The sequence below is a fragment of the Rhincodon typus genome, chromosome 15 (assembly GCF_021869965.1).
Source record: "Rhincodon typus isolate 14 chromosome 15, sRhiTyp1.1, whole genome shotgun sequence".
In the NCBI taxonomy this organism is placed as follows: domain Eukaryota; kingdom Metazoa; phylum Chordata; class Chondrichthyes; order Orectolobiformes; family Rhincodontidae; genus Rhincodon; species Rhincodon typus.
In genome coordinates, this window is record NC_063346.1 from 60,131,668 (window position 1) to 60,158,371 (window position 26,704).

General features: G+C 43.2%; 1 protein-coding gene across 1 annotated transcript in view; it reads left to right on the forward strand.

Moving 5' to 3' along the window:
* Positions 1-26,704, forward strand: part of hydin (HYDIN axonemal central pair apparatus protein) — a 677,137-nt gene that overhangs the window by 631,645 nt on the left and 18,788 nt on the right. The window contains exons 78-81 of the mRNA XM_048605579.1: positions 3,857-4,137; positions 5,887-6,106; positions 11,888-12,100; positions 13,907-14,070. Of these exons, the coding sequence (XP_048461536.1) occupies positions 3,857-4,137; positions 5,887-6,106; positions 11,888-12,100; positions 13,907-14,070 (878 nt within the window). The remainder of the gene's footprint in view (positions 1-3,856; positions 4,138-5,886; positions 6,107-11,887; positions 12,101-13,906; positions 14,071-26,704) is intronic.

Here is a 26,704-nt window from a genome sequence, read left to right on the forward strand (position 1 = left end):
GGGAATTGGAAGTTCTGGAGGAGGTGGAGGGCGTGGGTGGTGTCACGGACATAGGTAGGGAGTTCCTGGACCAAGGGGGAGAAAATGGAGTCCAGATAGTTGGAGATCAGTTCGGTGGGGCAGGAGCAGGCGGAGACAATGGGTCGACCAGGGCATTCAGGTTTGTGGATTTTGGGAAGGAGATAGAAGCGGGCAGTGCGAGGTTGGGGAACGATGAGGTTGGAGGCCGTGGGTGGGAGGTCACCTGAGGTGATGAGGTTGTGGATGGTTTGGGAGATGATGGTTTGGTGCTCAGGGGTGGGGTCATGATCAAGAGGGCGGTAGGAGGAGGTGTCGGAGAGTTGGCGTCTGGCCTCGTCGATGTAGAGGTCAGTGCGCCATACTACAACTGCGCCTCCCTTGTCCGCGGGTTTTATGGTGAGGTTGGGATTGGAGCGGAGGGAGCGGAGGGCTGCACGTTCTGCGGGGGAGAGGTTGGAGTGGGTGAGAGGGGTGGAGAGGTTGAGGCGATTGATGTCTCGACGGCAGTTGGAGATGAAGAGGTCGAGGGAGGGTAGGAGGTCTTGGGGTGGTGTCCAGGAGGAGGGGGTGTGTTGGAAGCGGGAGAAGGGGTCAGTAGAGGGAGGGTTAGGTTCACAGTTGAAGAAGTAAGCGTGGAGGCGGAGGCAGCGGAAAAACTGCTGTATGTCCAAGCGTGAGCGGTATTCGTTGATCTGTGGGTGGAGGGGGACAAAGGTGAGCCCTTTACTGAGGACTGACCGTTCGTCCTCAGTAAGGGGTAGGTCTGGGGGGATGGTGAAGACTCGGCAGGGCTGGGTGCTCCTGTCTCCTCTGGAGCTGCTGGCTGTGGAGGCTGTGGGCGGAGTTGCGTCGGCGTCGGCTGTGGGCGGAGTTGCGTTGGTGTCGTCGGTGGGCGGAGTTGTGCCGGTGTTGGCAGTGGGCGGAGTTGCGCCGGCGGTGGGTGGAGTTGCGTCCGCGTCGGTGATGGGCGGAGTGGCGTCGGAGGTAGGAGGAGCGGGGTAGGCGGCGGCAGTAGCGGTGAGGATGGTCCCGACTTCAGTGTCGGTGGCATTGGTGGCAACGGTAGCGATGGTGTTTGCTGTCCCGGAAGTGGGGAACCCGGCGGTGGCGGATGTGACGTCATCTGTGGGTTCTCCGATAGTGGCCTCATGGCCAATGGCGGCGGACGCGTTGTGGGGAAGGTCCTGGGTACGGCTGGGGATTCGGGGGGTGGAGGAAGCCCGTTTTGGGTGGTAGGCACCAGTAAGTTTACTGTACTTACGGTTTTTTGTGTCCAATAAAGCTGAGTAGAATTGTGAGTTCAGGTTGTGGATCCTACGGAGAATAAAAAACAGGAGAGGTCCTTTGCAGGTCTGGGAGAGGGAGGCTCTGAGCTGGGGTAGGCTTGATTGTAGTGCCTGGAGATGCCGGCGCATTGCTGCAAGTGTGTGTTTCAGGAGTCGCAGGGAGAAACGCTTCTGAAGAATCTCAATACCATGAGTATAGATATTGTCACGGTTGGGGCCAAATTGGGAAGGCTTGAATGTGGATTGTAGTCCATTGGGGATGATCTGGTTCCGTAGGCAGGTGCTAAGGAAGGTGATGTGGCTGTAGTACCTGGTTTGCTTCAGGACGTGGTCGAGCAGTTTCAGGGCCGAAGAGATTACGAGAGAGTGGTGGGGATGTTGCTGAATAAACAGATCTAGGAGTGCAAGTGCATAGTTCCTTGAAAGTGGAGTCGCAGGTCGGCAGGGTGATGAAGGAGGCATTTGGCATGCTTGCCTTCAATGGTCAGAACATTGAGGGCATGAGCTGGAGTAGTCAACTGACAGCAGGATCTGCCTATCCTGAATACATCCAGTGCACAATCTCAATGCCCGCACTAACATCCTACTCAAAATCTCATCCAATTATGTCCGTACCAAGAGTGTGTACACATGACCCTGAAACAGCAGATCTTAGTCTGGGGATGTCTACGTCCTGGGACCAGTCAGTTTGAGCTAATCTGGGAGAATTAGTACCTTGGTCATTCAATACTATGATCACAATGTACTGACCACCTAATCTGTGTTATGATCTGCCTAGGGACTAGTAACTTTTATTCTTAAAGTAGGTATTTTATGAGATTCAAGAAAATAAAGCCCCAAAATTCCAGAGTTTTGAACAAACAACAATGAACTTAACAACATTAGCAGAGCAATGCAATCTAAATACACTTACAACTTATTTCTCACATCCAGAGTTAACATCTAATAAATATGGGTATTGACGCCCCGCAAAACACATCAAATAGTAAATGCAATCAAGACTGATCCCACAAGTTTCTTAGTAATTCCCCCTGAATGTTAATGACACAAGTCCATTAACCATCAAATATAATTGAACTTCACAAGGGATCACAGTTTTTTACATTTGCAGATCTGGCCTTGAAGCTCCCTCTCAAGAGCCACTCTGTCATAGTCTGTCTGAACTTTCCCCAATCTAGTCAATCACCCATCTTTCCTGGAATAAGCTCCCCTGCACTCCAAAACTACATCCAGTACACATTCACAAGCATAACACTAGATCTTCAGTGGCAGTTAGCTTCACTGAGTCAGTGCTGTCCCTAGGAATTGTGTCAAGCAAATATTACTTGCAAGCTTTCCAACCCCTACTGAAGTATTAATGCTCACAGATTTCTTCCAAACTCCTCACGGGATTCCCCCAAAACAAACAAGAAATATTCTCACTTTCCTAGCTCCATAGGACTTCTTCTGAGTACTGACTCTAACACTTAGCTGCTTACTAATTCCTAGAACTTTGCCTAAATTCTAACAGCACAGAGCATTCAACTACTCCTGATTCCTTGCTGAGAACCTTACTTACAATCTGTGCAGTTCAATTGACTCCCAAGCAGTAAAGCTAACTACAATGCTTCTAACATGCAGTCATCTTCTATTCATCTTCCACATTCTTACTGTAGTAGACTCGCCAACTTTTAGGGCATTTAAATGGTCATTGGATAAACATATGGATGATAATGGAATAGTTTAGGTTAGATGGGCTTCAGATTGGTTTCACAGGTCAGCGGAACATCGAGGGCCGAAGGGCCTGTACTGCACTGTAATGTTCGATGTTCATTGATTATGATCTTCAAACTCCTCGTCATTGGCCCTTGAACTGTCTTGAGTAACCTATCAAAGTCTTCATATAAGCTCCTCCGTGATACTGAGCTGAATTGAAGGCAGCTCTTGGCAATGAGTGCTCTCACTGTTGCAATTCACAGATTGTTAGCTTCTGAGCACAAAAAATGCTTACAAAGGGAACAATTCATCAGTGCTACCACGTCCTATTCCAGATGAAAATGACGTAGAATCATAACATCCCTGCATTATGGAAGCAGGCCATTCAGCCATTAAGTCCACACTGACCCTCCAAAGAGCCGCCCACGCAGCTGCATCCTCCAACTCTATCCCTGTAATCCCATATTTCCCATTGCTATTCCACCTAGCCTGCACATCCCTGGACATTATGGGCATTTTAGCATGGTCAATCCACCTAACCTGCACATCTCCAGACTGTGGAAAGAAACCGGAGCATGCGGAGGAAACCCACGCAGACATGGAGAGAATGTGCAAACTCCACACAGACAGACAGTCATCAGAGGGTGAGGCAGCAGTGCTAACCACTGAGCCACCGTGACTTATGTCAAGTCAGTCTCAACTCCTTAATGCAGTAGAAATGGCTTTGATCTGTTGGTCGTCACTAGAAAATTAAAACAGTGAAGGTGTTTCTAAGCTAATTAAACTTACAATTACCATATTGGGGTTCATTTAGTCTGAATGCTGTCCATTAGCTTCATCTTTATCTTTTTCAGGTTCTAAGTCTGTCGCCGCTTACCAGCATCAAGCTGGATGCACAGGGAGGCACTTGTGATGTGGTAGTGACTTTCTCTCCAACCTACCGAATTCCCCAGTTTGCAGAGGAAGTGATGATGGAGTGCGTTGGCGTCTCAAAACCTCTATTTGTGATACGAGGGTGCTGCCAGGGAATTGAGATATCACTGGACCAAAACTGTATCGCATTTGGATCGGTTGTTCTCCGTAGCTCAGTCACACGGCTGATCGTGCTAGAAAATATTGGAGATATTGGTGCAAGGTACACAGATCATTACCAACCTGAAGTGTCTTGTCTAAAACGGGAGGTGCTGCACACATTTAGGGGGATCTCACCTTTGTCCACTTGTTCCTAGGAACCCTCAGTTTAGGTATCGATGTTGGCCGAGCAGGTCACGCTGTCACCTATGAGTCTGAATAGTTTCCAATCCATGCCATGATTTTGAACACAAATATCAGTCTCCAGTCCCAGTGATGAGAGTGCTATACTGGTCAGGGGTGCCTTCTTTGGGGTGAAACCTTAAACTGAGATGCTATCTTACTCTGTTGGTTTGTGGGATGTGACCCTGCTAACAAAACAAGCATTTATTCCAAACAAAAACAGGAATTGCTGGCGAAACTCAGCAGGTCTGGTAGCATCTGTGGAAAGAAAGCAGAATTAACATTTCAAGTCCAGTGATCCTTCTTCAGAACTCAGAAGTATTATTTTTTTAGTACATTCTTTTATGGGATGTGGATATGACTGGGTGGATCAACATTTGTTCCCCATCCCCGGCAACTCTGGAGAAGGTGTGGTGACCTGCCTTCTTGAACAGCTATAGTCCTTGGAATGTAGGAATACCTGTAGCGCTGTTAGGAAATATGTTCCACAATTTTAACCTCGCGACACTGAAGGAACAGCAGTATAGTCCCAAGTCAGGATGGTGACCACTTGAAGGTGAAGTTGCAGGTGATGGTGGTCATATCCATGTGGTGCTTCTTCTGGATGGTAGATGTCATGGCTTTGGAAGGTGCTTTTGAAGGACTCTTGCTGAATTGATACAGTACATCTTTTAGGTGATACAGACTACTGCCATTGTGCATCCTTTAGTGATGGAAAGGTGGATTTTTAAGTTGGTGAGGTGTGCCGGTAAAGCGTGCTGCTTTGTCCTGGGTGGTGTCATGCTTCTTGAGTGTTGTTGTGATTATATTCATTTAGGCAAGTGTAGAGTATTGTATCACACTCCTGACTTGTGCCTTGTAAATGGGTGGACAAACTTTGCAGAGTCACAAAGCGAGTTATTAACTGCAGGATTTCTATTCTCTGACCTGTTGTTATAGCCACAGTATTTATATGGCTGGTCCATTCTAGTTTTTAGTCAATGGTAACCCCCAGGATGTTGATAGTAAGATATTGAGCAATGGTAATACCGTTGAATGTCAAGGACAGACGATTTGATTTTTTATCATTGGAGATAGTCATTACCTGGCACTTGTGTGGCAATAATATGACTTTCCACTTTCAACTGTTGGGCTTCACCATCAACTCCTTTGTGCTAGGTGTGACTTCAACCAGCAGGTAACTTTACCCTATCTCTACAGACTTCAGTTTCATTGGGAATTCTTGATGTCACCTCAAATTGCATTCTGTCTCGACATTAAGTGCATTCACTCTCACTTCATCTTGGGAATTCAACTGTTTTGTCTTTTTTTGAACCAAGCTTAATTAGTTTGAGTTGTCCTGGTAAAATCAAACTGAGCATAAGTAAGCAGCTTGTGCTGAGTTAATGTCACTGTCAACAGCACTTTCTATCACTTTGTGATGATTGAAAATAGATTGCATTTGTTTTGTTTTTGTGGAAAGAATGTACCTAGATAGTTTTCCATTCATGAAATGATTTTTTTTATCCAGTTTAGTGTCAAATTCTATGCCTTGGAATATTTTACTATTTTAACGGTGCTATGTAAATTCAGGTTTCTGTTGTCATTCCATTGCGTTCACAATGAATTAAACCTCTCCTTTATGTTGCAGCTTTAGATGGGACGTTGAGAAGTTTAAGCCTCACTTTTCAATTTCCCCTATGGAGGGCTATATCTCCCCAGGAATGCAGGTGTCCCTGGAAGTGAAATTTCATCCCATTAAAGTGCATGCAGACATTCGTTTGGAAAATGTGCAATGCTTCATCGAAGGAACAAAATCTGTGTATCTCTACCTGACTGGTTCGTGTGTGGCACCAACAGCTATGAAAGAGGTACAACCACTTTGCATGTGCACATTGGCAACTGTGTTCCCTGCTTTACAAGAGTGGCTGCGCTTCAAAAAGACTTCACTATCTGCAGACCATTTTGATGGCACCTATAGATTCTATAGAAATGCCAGGCCTTCCCTTTCTTTGTTGTTCCATTTTTTCTTTCCTTCTCTCTGTCTCTTACTCTTTCTTTTTTCAGACTTGGTGTCATCTAGTCATCTAAATCTGACATCTAGTATTGTGTTTGAAGCCATCAATTTTCCTACTGAGTTAAAATCACCCTTTAGAAATTGGTTTACAATGAAGGTCCTTGGGCTTATCGTTCTAAAATTGCTCTGGTAGTAGTCAGTTGTAAGCAATATAATTGCAAAGGCTGTGGTTTAATGGTAATGTCTTTGGACTAGTAATCCTCTACCACAGGCTAATGTTTTGAGGGCGTGGGTTCAAATCCCACCATTGCAGATGTGGAAATTTAAATTTAATTGAAAAACTGCAATAAACACCTAGTCTAATGGTGATGATATTACCACTGTTGAATGCCATAAAATCGGTCATAAAAAGGGGTGCTGCAGTTCCCAACATATCTGTCAGGTTGGGTGAGCCACAGTAGGTTGGAGTTGACATTGGCTGTCAGGTACTGTGCAGGATGGTTGTGACTGCTCCCACATGTCTGAGGGCCCCATGGGACTCTGTACTTGGCCTCTGCTGGCCTGAGTGAAAACAGTAACTCAGTCAAACTTCCCTCAGGGGCAGGCTACACACAAGGAGGTGAAGCTTTGCACACAAGCACTGAAACAGCAACACACCAGAAGGATTCAAGCTGCCACTTTATTTTGTACATGTTTCTAATTGTAGCGAAGTTGTTTTGAATGCATTTCTGACTCATCATTCATGTGCATCGCAATACCCCATGTTTAACATTCGCAGAGATGGCCATTGTTATACTCCCAGTTACGGATTCCAGAAGAAATTCATGTGAAATGTACTGAAAATAAAAAATGCTGGAATCACAGCAGGTCAGGCAGCATCCATAAAGAGACAGCAAGCTAAGGTGTGGTTTGGTAGCTCAGTGGTTAGCACTTCTGCCTCACAGCACCAGGGACCTGAGTTTGATTCCAGCCTTGGGCAAGTGTCTGTGTGGAGTTTGGACATTCTCCCTGTGTCAGTGCGGGTTTCCTCCGGGTGCTCCAGTTTCCTCCTGCTGTCCAACGATGTGCAGGCCATGTTAATAAAATTCTGGCTCATGTCAGTTTGTGGCATGTGTGCACATATTTGCAGGTAATGACAGATGGGAAATGCAGAGTTACAGGGATAGGGTAGGGGGGTGGGCCTGAGTGGGATGCTCTTTGGAGTGTTGGATTCGATGGGCTGAATGGCCTGCTTCCACACTGTTGGGATTCTATGATTCTGATGTTTTGAGTCTAAATGACTCTTCATGAAGCGCCATCTAGACTGGAAACGTTAGCTTGCTGTCTCTCCATGGATGCTGCCCAACCTGCTGTGATTTCCAGCATTTTTGTTTTCAGTACGGATTTCAGCATCTGCAGTTATTTGCTCCTTCATGTGAAATATGTAGTACTGGAGAGATAGTTGCCAGTAAATTTTGACAGTGTGTAATTAAGGTGGTCAGTAGTTTGAGCAACAGCTGGTTAAAAGGTTCGTTGGAATCCCCCATCCACAGGATAAAGTCCTCTTTATAACACAGATCGACAGACAGTCAGCTTGCTCTCAAATCGTTCCTCCATTTTTTTCTGGCCCTTTCCGAAGACTTCAGCTCATCAGGGGTCTGAGCTCATGGAAAAGAGACACAGATCTGGAGAACTAATGTGAGAGAGATGAAAGATGCCACACCGTTTGCCACTCCAGCTGGGGAGACTTTTTGGGAGCAGGGTGGAGTAAGGCTGCCTGGCCCCTCCCAGGCTGGGAGAGTGAGGAATAGTCCTCTCCCTCCCCAGTTCCAATCAGAAATCCTGCTAGTTCCACCCTTCCTGCCATCAAGTGAAACCATGCCTAGCAACGAGGCCTGATTACTGTGAGCAAAGCAGCAGCTACAAAATGGATTCCACCCCTAAGACACACTGCCACAAGTTTCCTGGCAGTGTCAATGCCAAGGAGTGTTGCATATGCTCAGAAATCCAACAACTCAGCAAAAATAACCCTGTCTGCTGGAGCTGCAGTGAGATAAAACCTGGAGAGAATGATGGACATCCTGCATCCCTATCCCCTACCTCCCTCACCACAAATTCTGGGAGCAGAGTGGCAGGGCTGTTGATTCTTGCTGAGCCATGGATACCCAAATGCCAAATCACCCACTGCCCATGTGACTAGACTTCACATGGGACACAAAGCTATTTGTCCTTGATGAATGCCCATCACCAATACTAAAGTGTAAGTCAGCTGGTATGAAATGAGGTCTACCTAATACTCTGCTCAAAGTATCCATCAGATCAACCTTGTAAAATGAATGAGAAGGGACCACAGTGCAGACACATGCAACATGTGATGTCAGCTGGAAGAGAATTCAATTTTGACACCCCTCCCCAAATGTGCGCGCACACACACACACACCCCTACCTAACGCTGGGAATTAGGTTATGCAGCTCAACAGCAAACGAACACGTGAGACCATTAACTGCTGTGAGGTACAATGTCATGCAAGACAGTAGAATTCTTCAATTTTAAAAAATGTGTTGGCCATCCCTATTTGCCCAGAGGGCAGTTAAAAGTCAACCACATTGCTGTGTGTCTGAAGTCACATGTAGACCAGGTAAGGATGGCAGATTTCTTTCCCTAAAGGGCATCAATGAACTAGATGGTTTTATGACAATCAACAATCATTACTTTGTCACTTTTAGGTTGTTGGTTTGCTCGCTGAGCTGGCTGGTTATCATATGGACGTTTCGTCGCCACGCTAGGTAACATCATCAGTGCGGCCTCTGATGAAGCGATATTGTTCTACTCCGCTTGGTATTTATATGATTCGGTCTGTTAAGTTGGGTTGTGTCAGTTCCAGTTCTTTTTTGCATGGGTTTGTATATGGGGTGTTATTCCACATGTTTGTTGATTGCATTATGGGTTTTCAATCAACGAACATGCGGAATGTTTTTTCAAGAACCAGAAGTAACACCAACCACCCCAGCAAACTGAGGCATATAAATAACAAGCGGGACGAAACACCAACGCTTCACCAGAGACACACTGATGATGTTACCCAACAGGGTGACAAAACGTCTGCAACCAAACACACCGGCTCAGCAAGCAAGTCTGCAACCTCATCCTCATCTGAGCTATAAATCTTCTCAAAAACTTTACAGAAGGATGTTAATGAATTGGGAGTAGTTCAGAGAAAGTTTACTTGACTAATACCTTGAATAAGCAAGTTGCCTTATGAGCAAAGCCTAGACAAGCTGGACCTGTAGCCCCTGGAGACTAGAAGAGTCAGAGGTGACTTAATTTAAATTTATAAGATCCTGAGGGTACTTGACCAGGTGGATGTTGAAATGATGTTTTCTCTTGTGAGAGAATCTAGAATTAAGGGGGGTCACAGTTTAAACATAACGGGATGTCCATTTAAAACAGAGATAAGGAAGCATTTTTTTCTCTCAGAGGGTTGATAGTATTTGCAATTCCATCCCTCAAAAGGCAGTAGATGCAGAATCTAAATATTTTTAAGGCAGTAGTAGATAGATTCTTGATTATCAAGGTGATGAGAGATTACCCCGGGCATGAAGGAATCTATCTAGACTTGAGGTTAAAGTCTGACAAGCCATGATCTTATTGAATGGTGCAGTCTCGAAGGGCTGAGTTGTTCAGTTTTTGTATCTGTTCATGTGATGACAGCTTTCTTCTGAACTGACTCATGACAACTTAGCTGGATCCTGTTAACATACAACTTTAGAACAGGAATCTTGATCAAAATCCATGAAAACTCCTCTTCTAAACACCTTATGATATTATTCAAGCTCAATAGTGCTTCAAAGTTTAGTTAGAGGAAGTGGACAGTGGGATTAGGTATACCAGTAACATTTGTTAGAACAGGGTCTTTTTCTGATTGATATTATAGATGGTAATCACCCAAGAGGTGATGGTTTTGTTATAGAGTTCTTTCAATTATTCCTTTCATGTCCCAACAAGATGATCCAGCACCCCTGTCCACTTTGTGCAGGGACCGTTCACTCCATGACTCCTTCGTCAGCTCCACACTCCCCAACAACCCCTCCACTACACCCAGTGCCTTTCCCTGCAACACCTGCTACACCTGCCCCCACACCTCCCCTCTTATCTCCGTCCAAGGCTCCAAATAATCCTTCCAAATCTGGCAGAGATTCACCTGCACTTCATCCAACCTGATCTATTGGATCCGTTGCTCCTGATGTGGTCTCCTCTATATCGGGAAGACCAAATGCAGACTCAGGGACCGGTCCGTGGAGCATCTGTGTTTTGCCCACACCAACCAACCCTACTTTCCTGTCACCATCCACCTTAACTCCCCCTCCCACTCCCCTGTCAGAGTGAGGCCAAATGTAAACTGGAGGAACAACACCTCATATTTCGCCTTGGGAGCCCAATGGCCTGAATATTGACTTCACCAGCTTCAAGATCTCTCCACCCTCAACCTGTCCATCTGCCTACCCACCCATCCACTCCACCCTTCCCACTGACCAACCACAATAACCCCTCACCAGCATCCACCTATCTCCATCTCACCTCCCTTCCCCCCAGCTCCACCCCCCTAGCCTCTATTTACTTCTGGGCTCCCCTCTCCTTCCCAGTCTTGATGAAAGGTTTCAGCTCAAAGCGTTGACTTCTCTGCTCCTCGGTTGCTGTCTGACCTGTCGTGCTTTTCCAGCTCCACATTCATTGACCCTTCAGAAATAAACACGAGTTTGCCTTTGTTGTAACTCTATTCATCTGCTTCTTTACTTACAATGACTTGTGTGCCTGTATCATTACAACTAATATAAATGCAAGTCTTCCCTGTTTTTCTTTTGTCATGCTCTTTCTGGGTTTGCATTAGTAATTTTGTACACAAATTAAGTGGGAGCAGTGACCATATAAACTATCGGGTTAATGTCTCAAAAAAAATTACCGCAGACATAAAGCATTAAGTATGATGACAAGAATAACTTCATTTCAAGGCTGGAGAATATTATTTGAGGTCAATGTTGTGCCTAAAAGATAAACTGTGTTATAGAATTTTATTGATCTTTGCCAGGCTTCATTTAAAAAAAATAGAAATAATTTGCATTTATATTGTGCTTTTCCAATGCTTCAGAACCAGTTAAATAGAAAAAGAAAGGTAATCAGTGTTGTAATTCATACTACTGGATAGAAATGAATTCCCCACAACTTTGATGATACACACTCTTTGGGTATAATTTTCCCATGATGGTGAGCCTGGAGGTAGGAAGCTGGAGAATATGTCCATCGATGAAGAGAGAAATTCTGTCCCTTCAGCATCAGAAGTAATGAATGCTATAGATTTATGACTCTTTGAGAGAAGTAAGTCCTCCTCATTTCTGTTTTAAATTTGCCACCCCTTAGCCTAAAGCTGTGAGCCCTCATTCTAGATTGCCCCACAAAGGGAAACATCTGCCCTGTGTCTATTTTGTCAATCCCCATTAGACCTTAATTGAGGAAGCATCATCAGACAATAAACCAAGGACCTGCCTTCAGCAGATAACACATTAATGAATGATCTGTGCAATTCTTTCCAAGTCTGGATACTACACAGATGGTGTTAAAATGTGCAATAACATCGCGCTTTCATGTCACTTTTTACAGATTCTCAATTTCAGCTGTCAAGTTCGGACTGCGCAGGTCCACGGCATTGTACTAACCAACCGCACCAACCAGGTCTGGAATCTGCAGCCCAAAATTGAAGGAGAGTATTGGAGTGGACCCAAGGTTATCACTGTGCAACCTCATCTGCCAAACCAGACCTATGATATCACGTACAAGCCACTCACCATGACAATGGATGGCAAAAAGCATCAGGTAAAAAATAATGCCACTTGGCACAGAGTGATTTTGAACCTGTTCATAGGGCTGTCAATTGGGAATCACAGTGCCTGCTGGATTTGAATACGTGTAGCTCACCCCCTCTGATTCCTTTTTCCACCCATCAGTTCTTAATCCAAGTCTCTCTCAAACTCTCTCTCCACTCATCAGAAGGCACATATTCATTTGAAGATTATTTTGTGAATTCAGACAGAAAAGGAGAAAGGCACAGTGATTCAAACACATCAGCCTTTCTAAGTTTGAAAAACAGTATACATTTGAGCCTTCAGATTTGCAGTGGTGTTTAACACCCACATTATCATAATGGGTAGCCACTCACGAGTAGTATATAAAGGGCAGGAGAGGAGAGGAGAGAAGCCTAGGGGATGGCTATTAGAAGCTGATTCAAACACACTTTTCTGAGTTAGCCTTTGAAAGACAAAAGTATTACATTGTACAGGGAAAGTGCACAGATTAGACTTGTTGGTTACACTGGTTGACCTGGGTTTGGCAGGGCTAAGGAATGATGAGAATTAAGGCCACTTTCTCTGCTGAAATCCCTGTGATTGTAAGAACATAGAAAAATGTGCTGGGTTTCAGGTGGGGCCAACTCAGAGAACCTATCTGCAGTGACATCGGGGCCACTGTCCTGTGGAGCTTCAAACCACTGAATAAACAACTAAATTTATCACTTTCAGTGAGGCCTGTGAATGTATCAAGTGTAGAAAACATTGTAAACGACTTTTGGCCTTTTCTGTCCAGCTATCACTGTCTACATCAGTAATAGATTTGTAACAGATAAAAATAATTTGATTACTGGTGACCTTAGAAGCTGGCAGTCTTCTTTAAAAATCACAAAGAGTTACTAATCATAGAAAATCAATCTCGATCCATTACCTTCTACTCCTGCGTTTGCCACATTTGCCACATATTGTGCCTCCGATGACTCATGTACTGTATCTGGAAATATTATTTCCTGAAAGAAGCTTATCTAATTTATCTATAGAATCTGGTTAGATCACACATTGAGTGCTTCTCACAGTTCTAGTGCCATATAATGAAGAGACGTTAGGGCCTCTGGGGAACGAACAAAACAGATTTACAAAGATGAAAACTATAACTCTGAGGTTATACCTGTCAGGGAAGGATGAACAGCCTGGGTGTCTTCTCAAGAGAAAAGTGGAAGCCTGAGACAGAACCTAATTGAAGATTTTAAAATTATGAAAGGTGTTGATAAGGTGATAGAACGTGTGTCTTTATTTTGCTGAAAAACAAAGCAAGAGGCAATCAATAAAACACAGTCATCTAGAAATCAAGTTGAGCATTCATAAGCAATATCTTTACTGTGAGAATGTTAAAAAGTAGGGAACTCACTACCAGATGTGTTTGAGGCAAATAACAGGGACAGGGAGTGAAATAATGGGCCCTGGTGATTCTCCTGCACCCAGACCACATTTCTCCTCCTTAACCTACTTTAACCCTAGATTACAGCAGTATGGAGGGAATCAGAGTGTCAGAAATTCCCCAGGTTCAGTATTGGTCAGTGTGTCACTAATTCCCAGGGTTCAGTATCGATCAGTGTGTCTCTAATTCCCCAAGTTCAGTATTGATTATGTGTCTCTAATTACTTGGGTTCAGTATTGATTGCATGTCTCTAATTCCCAGGGTTCAGTATTGATTAACGTGTCTCTAATTACTTGGGTTCAGTATTGATTGTGTGTCTCTAATTCCCAGGGTTCAGTAATGATAAGTATTTTTTTTTCACCAGGATCAGTATTGATCAGTATTTCTGTGGTCCTGCAGGGCTCTGTCTTTTTCCCATTGCCTGATGGTACAGGATTGCTCTACATGTTACAAGGAATTGCTGAGCCCCCAAAGGCTGTCGCAATTATAAATCGTGAAGTGCCTTGCAAGACGCTGCACACTGTGTTGTTATCAATTCACAACTGGCTCCCCAAACCACAACGGTAGGAACAAAATCACTACAAAAAATATGTAATGGAATAACTCTCATTGATGATCATCTATCAGTGAATCAACCTGGAAAGTCAGTTCAACATAGCTCCTGGCTTGTGCGATGCTCACTCCTCAGTTTAAGAGCTTTCTGCCAATCACTGCATTCACATCTGCTAGGAATGCCAGCCAGGAAGGTCGAGTAAGGCAGGTATTGTTGGCACTGTTTTCAACAAGAGTGCACACTTTCTTGGGAGAAAGCTTGGGAACTCTATGAAGGGGGTGGCCTCTCACACATCAGCATGTTTATCCTGCTGTGTTCCGCAGTGTATTGTCAAGACCCCAAAAAGATTTCATGTTAGTTCCCATCGTTAACTCATTGAAATGTCAGCTTGATTATCAGTGACCCTTACAGCTTTGAATCGGAAAGCTCTTGGTTGCAAGCTTCAATCCTGGATGTGAGCAAACAGTGAAAGCGCCCTCTTCTGTACACTGTGGAGGCAGTGATTCAGGAGGAGACTGCAGGGCCTGAGCCACTCCCTGAAGGGCAATGACCAGACAATATTCCTCCCTCAACTGATACCTTCACATGTAGAATCCTTAATCATCTACCTCATTTGCTGTCCAGCAGTGTAGAAACATCTTTCTGATTTAACGTATATGACTAAAGTGACTGCAAGCAGAATGGGTAGATGCGTGAGCACCTTAGATTAGTAACACTGGTATAAGATGTGGTGGGGAGGTTGGAGGAGCAGACGAAGCGAGGATCTGACTGCATCACCTAGAGAACAGGCAAGGTGAGGACACTGTGACACTCAGTCAGCATCACCTAAAGGAATGGGTAAGAAAGTGACCCAAGAAACTCCGAGGATAGCAACAACAGATGATGTGTCAAGACTGCAGCATGTTGAAGCTCCTGGATGTCATTGCGATCCAGGGCAACATGTTGATATTAAATGTCTGAAATTTAAGCCTCATTGACTGTGAGTTAATGAACTGGCAGCTGAAACTACTGCCTTGGCAAAACATCAGGGAGAGGTGAAACTATCAGGAGGCAGTCACAGCACTTAGGATAGGGTTTTCTGACGTACTCAGTGATCAGGGACTGTGAAGCAGGTATGGGGTCCTAGACCATGTGTGCAGGAGTGTCAGCCTCGGCAATAATCTGGTAGATTATTATTTGGATGAGAGCGGGAGGGTTGCAGGTTGGCTGTTTAAACTGACCATGGCACCGTGATACAGGAAGCTGCTCGAGTGAGTGGAGTAACACGAATGCTGTGGTAGTCGGTCATAATGTAGTGAAGGGGATTGACAGTGTTCTTTACAGGAAAGAATGGGAGTCTGGATGTTGTGTTGTCTGCCTGGTGCCAGGGCTCAGAACATCTACTCAGGGCTGGAAAGACACAGTAAGCCAGTTAGCATCTGGAAGAGGAGATGTCAACATTTTGGGACTGAAGAAGGGTATTACCCGAAAAATTGACTTCTCCTCCTCCAGATGCTGCCTGGCTTGCTGTGTTTTTCTAGCCTCCTGTTTGTCTACTTTGGATTCCAGCATCTGCACCTTTTTTGTCTCTAACCTGGAAAGGAACCTGCCATGGGAAGGGGAACATCGAATGGTCGTGGTCCATGCATGTATTGGTGACAATAGACAGAACTAGGAAAGAGGTTCTGCATAGAGATTGTAAGGAACTCGGCACAAAATTGCAAAAATAAAACCTTAAAGATGATAATCTCTGGATTATTATCTGAACCATGTGCAGTTTGAGATGATACATAAAATCACAGACCCTCCAAAGAACGTTGAAGAAAAAGTTCCAGACAAGGGCATCTACTTGGAATAAGATATAGAGCGAGTCAGCTGAAGTGAGGTGAAAGAAATAAAAGACCTGTGTTTATATCACAAATTATATGACCACAGGATGTCTGAAAGTGTTTTATAGCCAATGATATGTGTTTTTGAAGTACCCAGGAAGTCCCTATTTAGTATGAACATACTTAGTGTTAATAAAATTGCGACAATAAATTCCTTTCATGTCACGAATTTCAGTTTAACATTATTTGCCCGAGACTTCCCGCTGCCAAGGCCCTTTGCCTATGCTTATACTTCTGCACTTAGTCCCCTCGCCTTTGCCCTGTCTCAGCCCCTACCGCTCCACTTGCTCCTATTCCGACCCTCTGTTCTTACCGTTAAATCCTCTGATGTCAACTTCTTCCCGGCTCCCATTCTTAACTTGCACTGAGGTCCTGGGCTCCAACTAGTGGCAGAAGCTGGCTGGTGCAGGTAATTCCACTAGCAGTGCCCAACGTCTGCCTCTAGATGGAACCTGGTCAATTGAAACTTAAGGTGAATGTAATTTTAACATGAAGCAAAAATAGAAATTGCTGGAGAAACTCGGCAGGTCAGTTAGGGTTAGGGTTAGATCCAGTAAACCTTCCTCAGAACTCTGCTTTCTCTCCAGAGATGATGCCAGTTTCCTATTTTGTTTCTGATTTCTACCATCCGCAGTTCATAGTCATAGTCATGCAGCACGGAAACGGACCCTTTGGCCATGCTGAACATAATCCCAAATTAAACTAGTCCCACCTGCCTGCTCCTGGCCCATATCCCTCCAAACCTTTCTTATTCATATGTCCATCCAAATGTCTTTTAAACATTGTAATTGTACCGATATCCACCACTTTCTCAGGCAGTTCATTCCACCCATGAACCATCCTCTGTATAAAAATATTGGCTGTTATGTCTTTTTTAAAACTCTCTCCTCTCACCTTAAAAATGTGCCACCTTGTCTTGAAATCCCCCATCTTAGGGAAAAGTCAACTACCATTAACTCTATCTCTACTTCTCATTATGTTATAAACTTCTATCAGGCCACCTCTCAACCTCCTATATACCAATGAAAAATGCCCCAGCCTATCCAGCCTTTCCTTATAACTCAAACCTTCCATGCCCAGCAACATCCTGCTAAATCTCTTCTGAACCCTCTCCAGCTTAATAATATCCTTCCTATAACAGGGTGACCAGGACTGGACACAGTACTCCAGTAGGGGCCTCACCAATGTTCTGTACAACCTCAACATAACGTCCCAACTCCTGTACTCAAAGGACTGAGCAATGAAGGCAAGCATGCCAAATGCCTTTTTACCCATCCTGTCTATATATTCTTTGTTCTTTTTGTAATTTTAATAAGTATTTGCAATGCTGCATTTATATTTCTATCATAGATTTCCAATGTTGTTAAATTTATTTTAGTTTGAAAGTTACTTTGTTTATGAATCTAGACATTCAAGAAGAACACAATTTTGATGTAATAACGTTTAAGAATCATAGAATCCCTGTAGTGTTGAAGCAGGCCATTCAGCCCATTGAGCCTACACTGACCCTCCGAAGAGCATCGCGCCCAGACCCACCCCCCTTACCCTATCCCTGTAACCCTGCATTTCCCATGGCCAAACCACCTAACTGGCACATCCCTGCACACTACTGGTAATTTAGCATGGCCAAACCGCCTAACTTGCGCATCTTTGGACTGTGGAAGAAACCAAAGCACCCAGCAGAAACCCATGCAGACACGAGGAGAATGTGCAAACTCCACATAGACAGTCCCCGTGGGTGGAATCAAAGCCAGATCCCTGGCACTGTGAGGCAGCAGTGCTAACCACTGAACCACCGAATGATTTGAGCCTGGGCTATGGTGATGACAGTGATGAATCCTAAGCACGAGACAAACAGGAAAGACTCTAGGCCATTCAGCCAATCGAGTTTACACTGACCCTCCAAAGAGCATCCTGCACAGACCCACCATCACCACCTCCCCCTCCCCCACCTTATCCCTGTAACCCTGTATTTCCCATGGCTGATGTGATTAAGTAAATGATGTAGTAAATGTTTGGTTAAACCTGGTACTGAACTAACTGAGTCTACTGAATGATCGATATGGAACAACAGTCATCCTCGGTTTGTGAGTGATGGGATGCAAGTTAACTGCTGTTCTGGGACCACATTGCTCTCATCACTTTACAGCATCTCTTGCCAAACATATGTTTCTGTTGCTTTCCACTGTAAATATTCAAGGGCCAGCTCTGCACTAATAGGTGGACAGTTGAGAAACTGATATCAGGGAAAGGACTCCCATCAGAACCAGCTGCCACACATTTTAGTACTATAGAAATGTTTGACAAATTTTCTTCTGTTCAGACAGGGCCAGTAAGTTTCAAAGGACTGTGTTCAAAGGGCAATGGATTGAGCACAGGTCATGACATCACGTGTTTCTGTAGGCGAGGGCCATTCATGGTCAACATTTTTTAGTGGTGAAAGAAAAAGCTAATAGCTATCAGGGTGGTTTGACAGTGAGAACATGGCCCATTCAGGGGTATTCCTCTGTGGAATGCAGAAAGAAAATTCCAGTTGGGGGCACCAATGTTAGCTTTTTCTTACATCGATAAATACTGATAGCTTCTAAAGAGCCATCCTGTCATCTACTACCTCAACAACTGTTTCGGTTCTGGTCGATCACCTTCCTGTCCTGCGTCCACTCTTTGCTTGACTCTGAAACTCTACTAGTTTTCCTCAGTCACAGTTCCAGTTTTTTACCGACAGTTCACAGCCCTCAGCCAGATGTTTCCCTGCATATTCCCGGAGTTCTGCTTATAAGCTTTTCAAGATTTCTTCAACATTTTCTCAGATGTACTGAAATATTAATGCTCGCAGGCTTCTTCCGAGCTCCTCGTGGATTCCCCCAACGCAGAGGTAGTGACTTTCTTACTTTCTGAGCTGCACAGGACTTCTTCCTCTGAGCCCTGACACTAACTCTTGTCTGCTCACTAATTTCTAGAACTTTCTCCTGAGTTCATTCCATCAGGACAGAACCATCCAAATGCTCTTGATTTCTTCTCTGCGGGCAGCTAAAATTCCGCGTTCCTAACATGGAGTCTGCCCCTGTTTTTATCCCTAACTGTCTGTGATCCTGGAACTGCTGCTGAGTAACCTCTGAATTGTCCTGAGGGACCTATCAAAAACCAAATAAGCTCCATCTTTATTGCAGGTCAAAATTAAAAATTGCTTCCGAACTATAGTTCTGTCCTTCTGAATAACAGAATGTTTCCATTTTCGTAGAGTGCTGCTGGAAATCAGCACAAAGAATGTTCACACCTTTTCCCTTGAAAGGAAGAAAGCTTCACCATCGTGAACAATCCTTTACATTGGCTTTGAAAATGTAACAAATTCTTATCATACACGTCTAATAATTACCTTATTGCAGATTGTACAGATAATTCTTTTATTTACATACATGTAATGTATTTACAAACTATAACAGCTTAAATCAAAAGTACAGTAACAAGTAGGATTAGCAGGATTTAAACATGATAATATTAACATAACTTAAACTCCAGCACTTTTTCTTCTGACCTGCCTTTTATTCTGTACAGAAGGTTTCATTTAGTCCATAGCCCAAGTGTCCATCTTTTTGTCAGCTGTAAATGTAATTCCACCTTTCAGTACTTTTTCCAAACTCAAATGGGGTAACTTCTCATTTTGACACAATAAGGTAAAAATGGATTCCTGTGTGTTCGCAATTTGAGTCATCCCTGACCATGAAAATGTATTCTATTCCTGCCAGTTTTGATCTCTGCACACTTTGAAATCGTTCACTTTCTGGTGATCTCATAATCTTCCTTAACTCTTTCCAAATGATGTCCTCAGCTTCCTCATTCTGAACTTTGATTTTATTTTCTAAAACCTTTAGTCTCCCATTCAATTCACAAACCGTATCCTTCCAATCATTTTGGGGTTTTAGTTTTTTTTTTGGAACTGCTGGTGTGCCTGAATTCTTCTTGTCCCTATCCTGTGTCTCAACACTGGCAAACATTCCTGGGCAATCCTCCCTCTAAACTGCTCAGCCACTCTGACTTTCTGCTCTCGGCAATCAGCTGATTGAGATGTTGAGGTAGATTATTTTACAAAGTAATCTCAGATACAAATTTAACAGTCATTTTTTTGAGCCAGGACTGGGAGAGCCTAACCCAGAGATGATTCAGTGATAGTACTCTGCCAACCAGTGAAAAACATCAGATATTTATACATACACATGCACAGTACATTACTTGAATTCTGAAATGGTCTAGTTTGGACAAATAACTCATTTCCCACATATCAAAAATGACAGGGGCACCTAAAATCTCTGGTCTTAATCTACCTCCCATAATTTCTCTGCTACTCTCTCAGCCTGGAGCTCCCATTGCTGTGTCTGGCAGTCTGCTATACCAGCAGCATTTACAGTTTGCATGTATGTTTTAATTCTTTTTAACCTGACAACCTTTCCTGGAAAAGAATGAAGTGAATTCTCTAATGAATCTTACTTGATCAGGCTAACTTAATTCCTTACTACTTTCTAATTTAATTGCTTACACAATCTGAAAATTTTATTAATCTTCTCCAAATAAATTGATGTGGGATTAACCCATGCCATACCCGGTATTTTCCCCTTACAAAGGCATTTACCTCTGGTTCTGGAGGTCACTGCCACATACAGACCTCAGAGGCCCACACAAAACCAACAAAATAAGTAGGAACATTGCTCCCAGTTTGGTGTCAAGTGGCGTTGACTGTTTGAAGTCACTTTGTAGTCTCAGCCATTTGCATTGAAAGACCTTATTTGACAGGTCTACTCACCCTTTTATGACCTCTGCATTGTCCATTATGGCTGTGAACACATCAGTACTTCTACTCAAGCCTGTTGGATGCTTAACTGGACAACAAATAGGCAAAGAATTTATACTCACAGATACTAACATACATAGACAATTTAGGATCAATAGCAGAACGCTACTTAAATTTAGTCATGCAATGGGAATGACACATACTTCCCACCAACATCCTGTATTCATACATTTTGATTCAACAAAAATAATGAAGGAATGCCCAAATCCGTTGCTTATAATAAGCCCCCAAGTGGAACCAGTATCTCTCAAGATAACAATCTATTTAGGCTCCTTCTTGGACAAAAATGGAGTGTGTTCCTCTTCCAATATATGTCCCTTATAATCGGAGGCATCCTTATTTATTTTCAGTGTACAAGCTTTAGACACATTGAGTTTCTTCCAAGCCTCACTTTCTGGTACAATCCTTCCTGTGGAAATTTCCCTCCAATGAACCAGTGCCACAGGTTTAATCTTTTATTTCCATTACCGATTACTGTCTTTTCTAAAGACTCTTTAAGCGTTCTTATTTCTCTCACCAGCTATGTTCTTTTTTTCTGTTGAGTTGACCTCCACATTCTGTGTGTGGTAGTGGCTTCTGGAACCAGAGGTCACACTGATTGGTGTGTCAGGAACATAGCTGCACATTTCCCATCAGTTTACAGTTCTGCTTCTAACAATTGCTTTTACATGACCGATCTTATGGCAATGAAGACGTACTGGTTTCTTTACACCAGTGACTACATTGTAGTGATTGTAACGAAGTCAGCCAGATGGGCCTCATAGAATATGAGTTCCCTGATTGGAACTGTTAATCTGATCTAATCAGGGAGCCCTGGCTGACTGAAGAACAGAAGTGTCAGAGATCCTGTTCACTCTGAGAGCTGGCTGTGGGGGAACCGGATCAGTGTAAAGAACTCTCCATGTGTTAGTGAAGGGTGATTTAGTGATGGGATACCAGCCTCTGTGGCGCTATTTCAAACATCATCCTTTTTGTTATTTGATAAAGCTTCTGCCTTCCACTTAAAGGCAGATTCTTGTCTATTTCCCCAGCTGCCTTGTTGGTTCCCATATAGCACCCTTTGAAACACTTTGTTGATTGTGTGAAATATTATATGCCTGTTCCAGAGTCTTTTTTGACTTTAGAAACCTGGCACTTATCCAGATAGGAATGTAATAACTACTGGAATGCTATCCCTGAATTCTTTCTATAGTCATGGTTTCCTCACAATCTCAAATGTTAGCTCTAACTTCAGTGAAGGAAACCACCAATCCCATAACATTTCCTCTTCCTTCATCAAATTTAACAAATATTTGACTTTGTTTCACCTTCACTACCCTGAACATTAATTGGTAAGTTTCAGAAATGAGCTCAAAGATGTCAAGCACCACAGTTTTAACTGTCTCATAATCAGAAGATTGTTCTTCTGAAAGATTAGAATAAATATCTCTCTTCCCCCTTCTTCTTTCAATTTTGGGGTAAAAAGGAGGACTTTGATTGAATCCAACTTCCAAATGGGACTTCCCTCCCCATCTGAACATTTCCAACCTGAAGCTTTTCTTTATCCAGTTTATGCTATCTGATTTCTTTCTCTCTTTGATGTTCACGTTCCAACATTTGCCTCTGTCTATTTCAAACTGCTTCATCTGCAACCGAATTATAGTCAACTCAAGCTGTTCGCAAGGTATTATCTCAACTATCTTTGCTTTCTGAACCCTTGCTTTTAATTCTATTTTGAATTTTTATCCTATTGCTATTACCCTAGCCATGGTCAATGCTTACAAAGCACTCAGGGATAAATCTTGCCTTTCCAAAAATATCATAGCAACTGACAAAGCCATTTTCGTTTGCAATGTGTATAGTAATAATTACCATGAAAATCTTTACTGATTTTAACTTCAGCAAGTCCCAGGACTTGTATTTGCCTGTCAATTACAAATCCCAGATGAGCCCCCAAACTGAATTGAATTGAATGATTCATTGTCACTTGCATTTTACTGTTATTCACTGTAAAAAGCTTCAACAGTCACCACAATCTGGCGCCATTTTGAATAGTTTAAGGAAAAAAGGATATAACTGAAAATTGGGTTACGATCCCAGACCAGACTGCCAAATTATGCTACAATCTGATTAGGAACTAGTGACCTTCACTTTTAAAATGAGTTCCAGGAGGTGTATTCATAATAAAGTCAAAAGATTCCATGGTTTTGCACAAACAACAAGAATGTATTGTACAATGTTAGAACAGTATTACAATTCACAATACATGTACAAATTACTTCTAACACTCAAATTTAGCATGTGGTAAAACATGGGAAATTGAGTGTTGTCAAACACCCGCCTGCACACCACATGGAAAATGGACTAGAACAGATCCCACAAAATTTTTAGGAACCCCATCCCCACCCCGACACGCAGTCTCATCAAATCTCATTAAATTTTAGACAGGATTGTAATTCTTCAGTTTTGGCCATATGGCCTTGAAACTCCCTCTTCACCTAAATCTGTACTGCCACGGACTGACACAACAACTGCTCCTGTTCTGATCAATCATGTTCCTTTCCTGGGTCTGTGCACCCCAGGCTCTCAAACTGTACTCCAATACTGTTACGATGCACAGTAGTAATGCATGGGAAATCAATTCCTACTATTCCTGGAATCATTGCAAAAGTTAAAGATTTTCAAACAGTATTTAAAATTCCCCAATTGACCTGTCATTTCAGACCCAGGTTAACAAAATGAATAAACCAAGTTTCTGTACCTAACAAGGATTACAATTTATTACAAATTAACCGGATTCTAACTGCAGATAAATTAATAGGAACCGTCAACGTATAACTCTACTAATTAAAACTCTAGCCCCCTTATGAAACTCCCCCTTGCATGCACATATAGACAGACATTAAAAAAAGAAATTAATGTTATGGATGAGGGAAAATCTGGGAAGGCAGTTCACAGGGTTCACTGCGATGATCGTTTTAACTTGCTAGGACTTACTTCTCCTAGCTCTCTCTTCTCCAGCTACTTTTCACTTGCTTACAAGAGGCATAGAGCAACTGGTTCACAAATTATGAAATCTCTGACTTATTGGTTAAAAGCAGCAGCTTACAGCAACTGGTGAGGAAAAATAAATTGGCTTCAGCCGTTTTAATGCAGAGAAACGAACAGCACCTCCTGCTCCAGAAGTCTGGCTTTGACAATCTTGTTCATACCACAGCTACCTGGGAGCCAATCGCATACTTGTTGGGAGGCAGGAGGCCTTTGTCATCAACAACTGGCCAGCATTCTACAGACAGATCAGCAACTTGTTGCCTGGTCAAATCTCATTTTGTACTCACTCCCTGTTCTGGTTTGTCTGCAACTAGACGTACCTCACTAATTGAACAACGGTATAAACAGCTAGGAAATAGCAAGAACTGCAGACGTTGGTAGTCAGAGTTGATGCAGTGTGGAGCTGGAGGAACACAGCAGGTCAGGCAGCATTAGAGGAGTAGGAAAGCCGATGTTTCGGGTTGGGCTCCTTCATCAGGACATCCCGACCCAAAATGTTGACTTTCTAGCTCCTTGATGCTGCTTGACCTGCTGTGCTCCTCCAGCTCCACACTGTAACAACAGTATAAACAGCACTTGCTTTCAAAAAGTGCAGCAATTCCCTACACAATAACATGTGATCTTTTCCCATTTAAGTCCAATATCAAAAATCCAGGAAAATTAAAAGATGTAGTCTTCACATTCATGAATCCAGCTCTTTAGCAACAGCTTCACCAAGGTAGATGTATCCCTGCATATCTGTGGAGCTCTGATTTTGATCAGTTGTTTGAAGCAAATACTACTTATAAGCTTTTAAATCCACTCTCTCAGCTGCTGTGAAGTATCACAGGTCTCTTCAGAGCCCCTCATGGATTCCCCCAATACAGAGTCAATGAGCTTCCTACTTTCTCAACTTCCCAAGGCAACTTTTTCTGATACTAACTGCAACTGTCAGCTGCTTACCAATTCCTAGAACTTTATCCTGAGTTCATTCTAATAGGACATAGCCATCCAACTGCTTATGATTCCTTCTCTGCAGTACAGCTAAAATTCAGCAATCCTAATATCGGATCCACCGCCCTCTCTGTCTTTGACTTATTCTGTAACTGACCCCAGAACTGCCTTTCAGTGACCTAATACCCCCAACTGTCCTACATGTCCTATCAGCGACTTTACAATAACTCCCAGCTCTACGATGGGATTGAATTGAAATTTGCCACCAAACTACTCTTGCAACTTTCTGCATCTCTGAAGTTGGCTTTCAACACACAGAATATTTCAAAAAGAAGGACTCATCACAACATTCATCTTCCTCCATGGCCTTTTCCCACCCCATCTCTGTAACTCCCTCCAATGCCAACAAAACGTCCAAGAACTCTGTGATTTTGGACCTCTGGTATCATGCTGTCCCTAACCCCTCCCCTTTTTCCAGCATTGATATTCCTCAATCTGTCCATATCTTTAAGCCATTGTATCTCTCTTGCTCCCACTATATAGCTCTCTCTCTCTGTCTCCCTCTGTATCTCTCTCTGTCTCCCTCCGTATCTCTATCTCCCCATTGTATCTCTCTCTTCCTCCCTCTGTATCTCTCCCTCCCACTGTATCTCTCTCTCTCTCCCCCTCCCACTGCCTGTATCTTTCTCCTTCACACTGTGAGTCTTTCTCACGCACTGTATCTCTCTTCCTCTCCCCCCCTCCCTTACTGTATCTCTCTCTCTCTCACCCCATACTCCTTTACTATAATTCTCTCTCTCTCTTCCTTTCCAATGCTCCTTTAAGCCAACCTTTTTGACCAAGCTTTTACCCATCTCTCCTTTGTCTCAGTGTCAACTCTATAACGAGCACGTTGCTGTGATTGATCTTGGGATTTTTGCAACTTGTTAAAACTTCACATCTGGATGTTATGGCCTGCTGTCACTTCCTCACTGATAATGCTGTTTGAGTGTGATTGAATGTCCTGACCTACAGGAATCAATTTCTCTCAGATGTATTTCAGGTTTTAGATTTCAGTTTGCAACTTGGTGTCATTTTACTGAGTTTACTGTTTTATCTGCCTCATTATTGTTACATTCTTTCATTGCATTGTATGCTTGTTTTTTCTTTGCAAACCCTTTTCAATTCTATTCCCTCATCACTGTCTGCTACTAACTCACTTCCAGACACCAGAGTGCACACAGTGTGTGTTCCTTTGGTGGTTCCAGTGATGTTGCATATTTGGAGAAGGTGTACAATATTATCCCATGTCAACTATTTTACTGCTCAGCTGCTTTCACCCACATGAAAGAAAAAGAAGTTTGCATTTATTCAGTGCTTTTCACAACCTCAAATCATCAGAGTGATGTTCTTGTGAAGTGTGATCAGTGTTGTCATGTGGTAATCTTACACACAGGAAACTCCCACAGAGAATAATAGGAAAGTGACTGATTTTGACACAAAATCAAAATTGTCATAAATGCTGGACACCTGAAATATGAAAGAAACTCTAGGAAACACTCAGAGAGTCAGGCATTATCTGTTGTTCTGTGGTCAGTGCCAGAGTAATCCACAGTGCTAACAACAAGTTCAATGTCTTCTCATGGATGGTCAATGTCAGCGAGTTCAACTTTGCATTTCCTATCTTTGCAAAGGAACTGCTGACCCTTCACACTGCTTCATTCACCAGACCCCTAGCGCTCACCTACCATTAGTCTCCATTGGCATTATTCATAGTTCACATTCATAGCCTTACCTCACCTTGTTATGCTTCCCATTGTTGAAACCCACACACTCCCATCCCACAGTTCAATGTGCCACTATTCAACTGTAGCAGGCATTAAACCCAAACTGATTGCACCATACTTACTGGCACACAGTACAAGACAATGCCTAAGCACAGACAGCAACCCCTTAAGAAACAACCATGGACACACTCCCTCAGCTCC